Raw genomic sequence first — 11,560 nt, 5'->3', positions numbered from 1 at the left:
GATCGTCCGGCGCCGGGCTTCAGTTCCGGGAGTGCTCGACGCGCTGCCACCAGCTACCCAAAGAGGAAGAAAAGAAAAAAGGGGAGGGGCCGAGGTGGAGGAAACTGAGGCACGCCCCACCACCAGGTGTGGGCACCGAGGGGGAGGAGCCCAGCGCTCCCGGACCTAGGAGACCCGCAGGATGCTCCCTCCCCCGAGCGGGCGGCTCCCTGTGCCAGAGAGAATCCGAAAACTCCTTTACGCCCGCGGACCGAGGAGTCGCTGCCCGACTGCGCCGCACCTGGGCGGTTGGCTGAGGGGCCAGAGGGACAAACTGAAATCCAGCCCTTCATCCATTCGTCAAGTCGTGCGTTCTGGAGTGGGAATGCATCCACCTGGAGGGGACGCCACAAAGGGGGACACCACAGGGCCAGGTGTCACCTGTGCCTTCACAGACTGGGGATCCTTGCTGCTGCTGCTGCTGCTGCTGCTAAGTCGCTTCAGTCGTGTCCGACTCTGTGCAACCCCAGAGACAGCAGCCCACCAGGCTCCCCCATCCCTGGGATTCTCCAGGCAAGAACACTGGAGTGGGTTGCCATTTCCTTCTCCAATGCATGATCCTTAGCTAGTCACTTAAATCTTTGCTCAGCTCCCACTTTGTGCCCGGCCCTTTGCTGGTTGATGCCAGGGAAACAGCAGCGACCAAGGCTGTCCTGGGTCCTGCCCTCAGGGGGCTCCCAGCACTTCAGCAGAGTGACAGATCAGAGGATCAGGGGCTGTGATGAGGGAAGCAGAGAGACAGGGGCTGGGATGGCGATGCCTACAGGACTGTGGAGCCAGGACTCATAACTGAGAGACCAGAACAGTATTCAAGTTCCCCAGAAAAGGCTCAGAGGGTAAAGCGTCTTCCCGCAGTGCGAGAGACCTGGGTTCGATCCCTGGGTTGGGAAGATCCCCTGGAGAAGGAAATGGCAACCCACTCCAGTACTCTTGCCTGGAAAATTCCATGGACTGAGGAGCCTGGTAGGCTACAGTCCATGGGGTCGCAAAGAGTCAGACACGACTAAGCAACTTCATAACTTCATACACAGGAGGAAAGGGAAAGCCACAGTGACAGGGTCACTTGCTGACATCCTTCCGGAATACTATCACTCCTCAGAAGTCATTTCTACCATTATCTTTGCCTGAGATAACTGGAGGAACTGAGCGACAGAAAAGGGGAGGCTGAGGGGGAGAAAAAGGAGACAGAGTTAGACAGGGAGAGACAGAGAGCAGACACAGGAGAAACTAAGGTAACAATTTTCAGTGCTCCTCACTAGCAGGTGCGCCTGTGTGCGCTCAGTTGTGGAGGGTCATAATGTTTTTGGCAAACCAGGGAAACCAGGTTGCAACACAGGAGCATTTTTATGAATATTTGGGGAAATGTCTAAAGATAGTGTTAAAAAAGAAAACCAGAGACCCCCAAATGTGCCACTTGTGCTAAACCCCATGATACCAACACATTAGTGAAAGTCGCTCAGTGATGTCCGACTCTTTGCGACCCCATGGACTATACAGTCTGTGGAATTCTCTAAGCCAGAATGCTGGAGTAGGCAGCCTTTCCCTTCTCCAGGGGATCTTCCCAACCCAGGGATCGAACCCAGGTCTCCTGCATTGCTGGCAGATTCTTTAAGAGCTGAGCAACCAAAGAAGCCCCATGATACCGAACCTAGATTTTAATATCTGACCTAGTTGCAATTTTGTCCTTCCCCAGGAAGGTAATCTTAATCGGCCAGTTTGGAATTTCCTGGTCAGCACCAGTGAGGTAATCTGTCGTGCGGGACCTCTCCATTTCTACACTCCCCACTCCCACCCCCAACTCCCACCTACAAAGGTAGAAGTATTCTACAAGATAGATTCTCACCTTCCCCCCAAAAGAAGGTGACCTGGCCTGAAACAATTCTTCCTTTTCTTTTGTTAATAACTTCCTTGCCTCCTTTCATAAAATCCCTTTGTTTTGTACAACTCCTATAAACTCCCTCCTATTTACTAGATGTGAAGCTGCCTAATTCATAAGTTGTTGAATAAAGCTCGCGAGGTTTTCATATTTTCTCTGTTTAGTTTTGTTTTTCAACAATACACCTCAAGAAAAGACAACTGGTTCTTCCCATCTAACTTGCTGGATGTCCTTTTGTCACTCTAAATAATCACTTTAATACCGAAAGTCTGGCAAAACTATATAAGCCTTAGAGCCCGCACAACTCCACTTAGCCGCTGGGGAATACAAATGTGTCTCCTCCTGCTCCATACCCTTCTCTGGCTCCCCAGTGCTCTCAGGAGCTAAATTGAGCGCTTTTTACAGAGAACTCCATTTCCCATCGGCCTCTTCGCACGACACCTACATTTCCCAGCATGCACGACAGCTCCCACTACACGGATTCTTCCCGGCTCCGCCCTCCTTGCCCTGCAGGCCTGACTCTTGCCTTACGTCACCGGCCTCCAAACTCTCCTCTTACCGCCAACTTCTCTAGGCCGCCGTGAGAGGGCGTGGCTTTTGGGCGATCGAGGCGCCCATTGGCTGCCGTGTTGCCGGTAGGGCGTGGTTACGGGAGCCGGGCGGGCACATTTCGAACCGTGGCTGGGGCGGCGGCTGCGGCGGCGGCGGCTGCGGCTACGGCGGCGAAAGATGAACCCGGGAGGCTTGGCGGCGGTGGGGACGCCCCGGCAGCGTAAGTGGCGTACGTGGCCGACCGAAGCGATCGGGAGGGCGGGGCGTGGCGGGGCCGCCTCGGCAGTTGGCGAGGTCGCCACAGGTCAGAGTTCACGAGGTCAGGGAGCTACGACGTGTGCACGGCGCAGGGATGCCAGGTCGGGTAGGGGGCGCGTTGGGGTCGATTCTTCTTTTCTTTAGGAAATTCCTTTAGAAGAAAACAAGTTTGGGCAAGATATTGTGTGATGTGCAGAAAAACGCGACTTCCATTCATTTGTAGTTAGCCCTCTGGCCGCTCTCCGCCCTTCCGTGGCCTTGCGCGGTTGCCCACGCACCATAGGAAGGCGTTTATAGTCCTATAGCCCTACGTGATCGCAGAGGGCCGTGTTTACTCCTCGTTTAAGATTTGAACCTGGATTTACTGTGCTGTTTTCCCGTGTCTGTGCATTTCTATCTCTTAGTTCCTCTTCATCTCCAGGAGCGTCCGTGCATCTCATTTATTCATTCAGCGTATCTTGCTTCAACTCACTTGTGCCAGGCCCTGTGCTGGTGGAATTTGAATACCCAGTGGTAGCCTACAACTTGACAACTTACAGCGCAGAATTTAGTGGGCAGACAGACACTAAACTCGGAAGTAAACTAGTCAGCAAGATAATTTGGGAAGTAATTAGAACTGTAAAGGGAGTAAATTGGAAATTGATGGGGTGGGGGGGAGTTGAGTAGGCCTCAAGTCATGATGCCTGCATTCCTCCCTTCAACCGTTGTTAAGATACCTGGTTGGCCCTCTCGTAGGGGATCTTGGGGACACAGACGTGCCCATCAGTCCTGCTTCCTGTCTTCATGGAGCTACCAGTACAAAGCGGAAGACAGCAACAGTCTAGTGTGATGGAGCTATGTGCAGGCATAGGGCTCAGGGCTGGGATGGGGGAAGCACAGTCAGAGAGCTTATGACTGCGATGGAGGTGTGTGTTAGCCAGATTAGGAAACTTGACCCAGCCCTGCCATGTCAGTGAAGCTTCCTGGAAGAGATACAGCTGATGAGGAGGAATGAGAAGGGGATTTGTGATGGGAGGGAAAAGCCTGGGAGGCTTGTGCTGAGTAAACAAGTAGACAAGATAGATTTAGAAATTGTATTAACTGCTTAAAAGAGAAAAAAGAACCACTGGATATTATGAGAAAGAGCAAGGTAGGGCTAGGGCTTCATATGGAGGATAAGGAAGGTCTCTTGAGAAGGAGTCTTTTGAGCTGAGGCCAGGTGCTCTATTGGCCAGTGTTAATTGTGGGAACGTGTTCTAGGGTGATAGCACTGTCTATTCTAAAGCTTGAGGAGGCGAGGAGCTTGGCAGGGTCAGGGCCCGAGAGGTGGAGGCCCTTGTGGCCAGGTGGAATGAGTCCCAAGAGAGGTAACAAACCAGGGTGGTTGGCAGGGCTGGGTCATGCAGGGCCTCATAGGCATTTGGGTCTTATTCTCAGTGCAGTGGGCAATGATCTTAGGCAGAGGGCATGAAATAATCTCTGCTGGGTCCAGGGATGAACAGGGGAACCTGGTAGGACATTTAATTCAGGTGCAAGATGACAAAATCTGAGAAAGGAGGGTAACATTGAGACATGGTGGCTGAGAACCAATGTCAGAGGTAAAGGCCCAGGGGTAGCCAGAGGGCCATGGCAGGATATGGTGGCTAGAGACAGCCCAGGGCATCAGGTGGGTGGCTTTGAAAGCCTGGAGTGTGGTGAGAGGTGCCCTAGGTAAGAGGCAGAAGACAAGGGTAAGGGTGAAAAATTGGGTCACACAGTTCAGGGAGCTGGAGAGAAACCAGTGACTCAGGGACTGATCGGACCATCAGCTCCATAAGGGCGTGAGCGGTTCCCTTTTGTTCACTGCTGTATCCACTTTGCCTGCCAGCAGAGCCTAACACACAGAGGGGCTCAGTCGATGTTTGTGGGACTCCAACAGGAGAGAGAAAAAGGTAGTACGGTGTCTCAGAAGCCAGGAAAGCAGATACTGAGTCAGAGGTTGGCATTTGTGGCAAGGGCCTCTGTGCTGCCAAGGGCCTTACATGCTGGTGCATTTAAGGGACCAGTGAGAGCAGAACCCCAACTGCCAAGGTCAGAGGTGGTGACAAAGAGGAAGGGAGGGCTTATGCCAAAGCTTTCAGGAAACCAGCCCTTTGGCCAGAAGTGGGAGAGGGAAAGAGAAGTGGTGCTCAGGGACAAGTGGGCCAGGGCTGGCGCTATTGGCTTTGAGATCGAGGACTTCCCTGGGTCTGTTTTCAGGCTACACATAATGAAGAGGAAGAGTTGAGGGGCTAATAACTGATGACAGGTGATGAGATGGATCACTCTTCTATGGGCCAGGCCAGGGGCTGAGCAGCTTATGAGTGTCACTCTGCCCCAGAGTGGACACCTTTCCACTGAGAAGAAAATGGAGGTGCGGAGAAAGCCATGATGTGGATTATTTGACCCCTCTCCCCCATCCCATTGTAATCCTACTGCCCTTTTCCCACCATGGCGCTTGGCACAGAGGAGGCACTCAGTAAATTTGCTGTGAAGGCATCGCTTTGGGTCAGGGTGCTGGAGCCAGAGCGCTGGGTTCAGATACGCCCTTTTCATATTTCCCATCTCCGTAGACAGCACCCCACCCACTCAGGCCAGAATCTGGGAAGACAACGTGGATTCCTCCCTCTTCCTTACCCTCCCCCAGCCAAGCACACTTCCCGAAATCCTGCCCTACCTCCAGATTCATCCAGAAGCAGTGACCCCCTTCCCCCCCCGCCCAATGCCCACCTCATCCATCTCTCCTACCCGGACCATCTCCTCGCCTCTTTCCTCTCCCTAACCCGGCCTCCCCAGCGTGTTCCCCATATGAAGCAGAGGGACCTTTCGAAAACTTGAGACCCATCTCTGCTTCATGCTATCTGTATGATTTGGGGCAAGGACCTGAGCCTCTTTGGGGGCATCCCATCTGTAAAAGAGAAGGCAATGGCAACCCACTCCAGTACTCTTGCCTGAAATATCCCATGGACTGAGGAGCCTGATAGGCTACAGTCCATTGGATCGTGAAGAGTCGGACATGACTGAGCGACTTCACTTTCACCTTTCACTTTCATGCATTGGAGAAGGAAATGGCAACTCACTCCAGTGTTCTTGCCTGGAGTATCCCAGGGACAGAGGAACCTGGTGGGCTGCTGTCTATGGGGTCGGACACGACTGAAGCGACTTAGCAGCAGCAGCAGCATCTGTAAAATGGGATGATAGTATCACCAGCACAGAATGGGTTATTGTGAGGATTAAATGAGTTCATCCACAGTGTTTAGAACATGGCCTGATGTGATTTCAGTGGTCAGTTGGGGCTTAATTATTATAATATTTAACAGGCCAACCTGGGATGGAATCCTGCTCTGTCACTCCCTTTGCACAAGTCATTTAGACTCTCTTTATTTATTTATCTATTTACTTACTTGGCTACGTCAGGTCTTAGTTGCCGCACGTGAGATCTAGTTCTCTGACCAGGGATTGAACCCAGGCCCCCCTGCATTGGGAGCACAGAATCTCAGCCACTGGACCACCAGGGAAGTCCCCACTTAGCCTCTCTAAGCCTGAGTTTCCACATCTGTAAAATGGGAATGGCCATTTATTCATTCATCAGGTTTTGTTTTTTTTTTTTAAATCAAGTATCTACTCCAACCTTGTTCTAGAGGCTAGGGCTTCAGCCACGAACAAGACAGAGCTCTTTACCTTGGGGAGCTCACATTGGAGTGAGGGAGACAGTGAAACAAGAGAAATTAAACAGCTAGTATGTCAGCTGGTGCTGAGTTCTATAGATACAAATTAAGCGCAGAAAGGGAATGCGGGGTGTTACCAAGGGAGATGCAGTTGTCGACAGGATAGTTGGGGAAGGTGCCATGGAGCCAAGACTTCGAAGAGAAGAGGGAGTCCTGAGGGTGTCTGAAGCAAGAGCTTCAGAGGAACTGCCAGTGAAGAGGGCCTGAGATGGACGGTGCCTGGTGTGTTCAGTGAGCAACAAGGCCCCTGCGGTTGGAGCTGAATGACTAAGAGGGAACAGGAAGAGAGGCTGTCTGTCTAGAGACTTTGCTTGTAAAGGCTTAGGAGAGGATTTGTGCACAGTCAACCCCATACATAGTGGCCGTCACTCTCATCATCATCATCGTTATCTGGAAGGATGGATGGATGGGTGGCTGGATGGCAGAGGCCACCCAGACCTGACTAGACAACCCTACGTTCAGTTCGGTTCAGTCGCTCAGTCGTGTCTGACTCTTTGTGACCCCATGGACTACAGCACGTCAGGCCTCCCTGTCCATCACCGACTCCCGGAGCTTGCTCAGACTCATATCCATCGAGTTGGTGATGCTATCCAACCATCTCATCCTGTGTCGTCCCCTTCTCCTCCTCCCTTTAATCCTTCCCAGCATCAGGATCTTTCCCAATGAGTCAGTTTTTCGCATCAGGTGGCCAAAGGATTGGAGTTTCAGCATCAGTCCTTCCGTAGATATTCAGAACTGATTTCCTTGCAGTCCAAGGGACTCTCAAGAGTCTTCTCTGACACCATAGTTGGTTAGACAACCCATCTGACGTCCAAACCAGTGCCCCACTGTAGCAGGAGCCAGAGGGAGAGCTCCTGACAAATGAATAAGGCTCCTACCCTTCTTCCCCTGCAGCCTCGAAGCGGAGGGTTCCTGTGTCCCAGCCAGGCATGGCTGACCCCCACCAGCTTTTTGATGACACGAGTTCAGCCCAGAGCCGGGGCTATGGGGCCCAGCGGGTGCCTGGCGGCCTGGGCTACCCTGCAGCCTCCGTCTCGCCCCAGGGGGCCTTCCTGGCTGATCCTGTGTCCAACATGGCCATGGCCTATGGGAGCAGCCTCGCTGCGCAGGGCAAGGAGCTGGTGGATAAGAACGTGAGTGGGCTGGGCTGGTGGGAGGTGGGGGGCAGGCAGGGGCCGTGGGGCCGGGGCTTCAGGTTTGAGCTCTGCCTCCCCAGATCGACCGCTTCATTCCTGTCACCAAGCTCAAGTATTACTTCGCCGTGGACACCATGTATGTAGGCAAAAAGCTGGGCCTGCTCGTCTTTCCCTACCTACACCAGGTGAGCACTGGCCCCCCAGGGCACATGATGGGCAGGGGTAAAGGAGACTGAGGGGCAGGCCAGATAGATTGGCCCCGAGAGAGGGCTTGCACAGGGGCAGGCACCCCGCTCCAGGTCCTGCCTGCTCCCCCAACTCTCCCCACAGGACTGGGAGGTGCAGTACCAGCAGGACACGCCGGTGGCCCCCCGCTTTGACGTCAACGCTCCTGACCTCTACATTCCAGGTTTCATCCCACCCACCTCCACCCGGCGACCTCCTCCTTCCGGGCGGGCCTGTCTCGGGCAGACGTTTAGGTGCCCGGAGGCCCTGATGGTCCTTCTTCTGACCAGTGTCTGTGTGTCTGCCTCCCACAGCCATGGCTTTCATCACCTACGTCTTGGTGGCTGGCCTGGCGCTGGGGACCCAGGATAGGTAAGAGACCTGGGGTCAGCTGAGTGGTGTGGGGTTTGCGGTGCGGGAGGGACAGTCAAGAAGGTCTCTTTGGTTCCCCTGGGTCAGAACAGTCCTACCGTGTAGCCATTTAGCCCAAGACAGAGCCCTCGGTGTACCCTCAGGGTTACCTTCACCTCTTTCTTCTTCCCCACCCTGTGGCGGGTGACACTGAATCTAGCCTTCCCCTGGCCTCTCCTAACTAACTGCCCGGCCCCCACACACCTCCTGCACCCCAACTACAACAGGAAGGTCTTCTCTGAGAGGTGGGCCTGGCCATGCCAACCCCCCTCCGCCCCCTGCTCAGAAGCTGTCCCCAGACCAAGCCCCAGCTCCGGAGCCTATCACTGCCCGCCTGCAGTCTCTCTCTGCCCCTTCCCTTCACTCTGCTGAGCCACTCTGGTCCTCTTTCTGTTTCTGCCAAGGACCTGGGCTGCCTCCCCAGGGTCTTTGCACACCTGGCTCCCTTTGCTGAGGAGTGTGTTCCTCCCCACTCCTCATGTCTCCCCTGTGCTGGTACTGCTTCAGGGAAGCCTCCCCACCCTCCAGCCTGGGTCAGGCCCCCACCTCTTGCTCACAGACCCCTGTTCATTACCTTCGTGGCATGGAAAACTATTGTCATTAGAGCCATGAATTGTTGAGGCTGGGGATATGGCAGAGGTCTCCTTCCCCCATCAGCTCCTTACTCCTTCAAGCCTCAGCTCAAGTGCCCCCTCCTTTCGGACATCCTCCCTCCCCATGGGGTCACACACCTGCCCCGCCCTGTGCTTCCCCACATCTGGCCTCACCTCTCTGGGCTGTCTGTCACTTGGGATGGGATTTCCAGGACAGGGCCCGCATCCATCTTGGTCCCTGCTGGGTCTCTAGCGCCCACCCTGCCCCCAGAGGCTGTCCCCCCCTGCTCTGGGAGGGTCTGGGCCAGCCAGCTGGCTGACAGAGCTCGGGCGTCGCAGGTTCTCTCCAGACCTCCTGGGGCTGCAGGCGAGCTCGGCGTTGGCCTGGCTGACAGTGGAGGTGCTGGCCATCCTGCTCAGCCTCTACCTCATCACTGTCAACACAGACCTCAGCACTATCGACCTGGTGGCCTTCCTGGGCTACAAGTATGTTGGGTGAGTACTCCCCCTGCCTCCCTGCTGCCAGCCTCCAGCCCCGGGGCCTCGTCCTCAGACCAGCCTTCCCCCGTCTCCCCACAGGATGATTGGTGGGGTCCTCATGGGCCTGCTCTTTGGGAAGATCGGCTACTACCTGGTGCTGGGCTGGTGCTGCGTGTCCATCTTTGTGTTCATGGTGAGCTGGGGCTCAAGGGAGGGTGGAACTCTGGGCACAGGCCTTCTAGACAGAGTTGGGGGTCCCTCAGGTCATCCGAGCAAGGAATGTCAGGTGGGAGTTTAGACCTATAGCCATAGTGGTGACCTGAGGAGTCCTGGAGTGGCTGCCCTAGCCTGGGGGTCTAGAGCTTCCCAGAAGAGGGGGATGTCTGGGGGGTTGCTGAAGGGAGAGGAGGGGCCAGCCAGTGGGCTCTCACTCCGCTTTTCTTGTACGGTGGGCTTTCCTTCCAGAATTTCCTTTAGGATGAAAAGAGTATAGTGTCCTTGAAGTAGCTTCTCTGAGAGTCCTTCCAGCTGGTATAGAAGGGCTGGTTAGGACCCCTGGGGTACACGAGGCCTGGCTTTAACCCCAGGCCTTGCTGGATCCTGGGCAGCTCACTTCCTCTCTTTAAACCTGTTTCCCCTTTTCTGAAAAGGTGGTTGTTGTTTAGCTGCTAAATCATGTCTGACTCTTTGTGACCCCATGGGTTGTAGAGCCCACCACGTTCTTCTGTCCAAGGGATTTCCCAGGCAAGAATACTTGAATGGGTTGCCATTTCCTCCTCCAGGAGATCTTCCTGACCCAGGGATTGAACCTGTCTCCTGCTTGGCAGGCAGATTCTTTACCACTGAGCCACCAGGGAAACCCTTTGTAAACTGGGGTGATAATGATTCCACTTCAGGGTACTGAGAGTATCAGTGTGAGCAAGTGTTAGATGGTTCAGTCGTATGGTCATGTCTGACTCTCTGTGACCCCATGAACGGCAGCACTCCAGGCTTCCCTGTCCTTCACTGTCTCCCAGCGTTTCTTAAACTCATGCCCATTGAGTCAATGATGCCATCCAAGCATCTCATCCTCTTTCGCCCCCTTCTCCTGGGTGACAAGAGACTGAGCCAGACTTGCCTGTGAGTGTTTGGGAGTCTCCAGCGGAGGCGTGGGTCGACAGTGGCCTGCCGCAGGGTCCTGATAGTAGCAGTCCCGGGAAGCCTGTGGCATGCTGGCATAAGTCCTTTTTGAGGAGATCACCCTTACCCTTACCATAGAGCCTATAGCCTACCATAAAGACTGCAGACTCTAGGATTGGGCCACCGCAGGCCAAACTACAGGGAGGGAGCACAGCCCCACCCCTCAGCAGAAAATTGGATTTAATGATTTACTGAGCATGGCCCTGCCCACCAGAGCTAGACTCCTGTTTTCCCCACAGCCAGTCCCTCCCATCAGGAAACTTGCAGAAGCCTCTTTATTTTCATCCATCAGAGGGCAGACAGAATGAAAACCACAATTACAGAAAACTAACCAAAATGATCACATGGATCACAGCCTTGTGTAACTCAGTGAAACTATGAGCCATGCCGTGTAAGGCCAGCCGAGACAGACAGGTCATGGTGGCGGGTTCTGACAAACCGTGGTCCATTGGAGAAGGAAATGGCAAACCACTTCAGCATTCTTGCCGTGAGAACCCCATGAATGTATGAAAAGTGTGAGGAGCAGAGAGCAAAAGCTAGTGACTGGTGGGCCAGATCTGCCCCACAGATAAACTTCAATTTACATGTCATTATTTACAACTTTAGGGGCGGTTTAAACAAAACAGTTGGGGAGAAAAAATGGCATTTCTGACTTGCGTTAAAAAATCGTCAAGTGCAGCACAAGCTGATGGTGGCCAAAGGGCCAAGTCTGGCCATCCTTTTGGACCGGGTGTTCACCAACTTAAGGCCCTGGCTTGGCATTTGAGTTTGGAACCCTCACATTTTCTCCCAAGGCCTGGGAGGACAAGGAGGTCCTCCCTGTGTGTTAGGAGATCTAGGAGAAACCCGAGGCCCCCAGAAGCAGACTTGAGCCCAGCCACTCTAGGAAGGAAGGGTGGGGAACCTGGAGTGCCGAAGGAGGCCGGGCTCAAGAGTGATCACCCTCCCCGGTCCAGATCCGGACGCTGCGGCTGAAGATCCTGGCGGAGGCGGCGGCCGAGGGCATCCCGGTGCGTGGGGCGCGGAACCAGCTGCGCATGTACTTGACTATGGCGGTGGCGGCGGCGCAGCCCCTGCTCATGTACT

The 11,560-nt window shown here is 54.3% G+C and overlaps 2 protein-coding genes across 2 annotated transcripts in view; one reads left to right on the top strand and one right to left on the bottom strand.

Moving 5' to 3' along the window:
* The window catches only part of KCNK6 (potassium channel, subfamily K, member 6), a 10,268-nt gene extending 8,458 nt beyond the window's left edge, over nucleotides 1-1,810 (bottom strand). The window contains exons 1-2 of the mRNA XM_010849310.1: nucleotides 1,777-1,810; nucleotides 242-292 (exon numbers count right to left, since the gene is read on the bottom strand). Coding sequence (XP_010847612.1) covers nucleotides 242-292; nucleotides 1,777-1,810 — 85 coding nt within the window. The remainder of the gene's footprint in view (nucleotides 1-241; nucleotides 293-1,776) is intronic.
* Nucleotides 1,811-2,496: 686 nt separating this feature from the next.
* YIF1B (Yip1 interacting factor homolog B (S. cerevisiae)) overlaps nucleotides 2,497-11,560 on the top strand; it is a 10,481-nt gene continuing 1,417 nt past the window's right edge. The window contains exons 1-8 of the mRNA XM_010849309.1: nucleotides 2,497-2,687; nucleotides 7,345-7,583; nucleotides 7,667-7,771; nucleotides 7,917-7,995; nucleotides 8,126-8,183; nucleotides 9,155-9,310; nucleotides 9,395-9,488; nucleotides 11,431-11,555. Of these exons, the coding sequence (XP_010847611.1) occupies nucleotides 2,645-2,687; nucleotides 7,345-7,583; nucleotides 7,667-7,771; nucleotides 7,917-7,995; nucleotides 8,126-8,183; nucleotides 9,155-9,310; nucleotides 9,395-9,488; nucleotides 11,431-11,555 (899 nt within the window). The 5' untranslated portion in view covers nucleotides 2,497-2,644. The remainder of the gene's footprint in view (nucleotides 2,688-7,344; nucleotides 7,584-7,666; nucleotides 7,772-7,916; nucleotides 7,996-8,125; nucleotides 8,184-9,154; nucleotides 9,311-9,394; nucleotides 9,489-11,430; nucleotides 11,556-11,560) is intronic.

This window comes from Bison bison, unplaced genomic scaffold (genome assembly GCF_000754665.1).
Source record: "Bison bison bison isolate TAMUID 2011002044 unplaced genomic scaffold, Bison_UMD1.0 scf7180017864280, whole genome shotgun sequence".
NCBI classification, from domain to species: domain Eukaryota; kingdom Metazoa; phylum Chordata; class Mammalia; order Artiodactyla; family Bovidae; genus Bison; species Bison bison.
The sequence above is the reverse complement of the archived record's forward strand: the minus strand, read 5'-3'. Positions and strand labels throughout refer to the sequence as shown.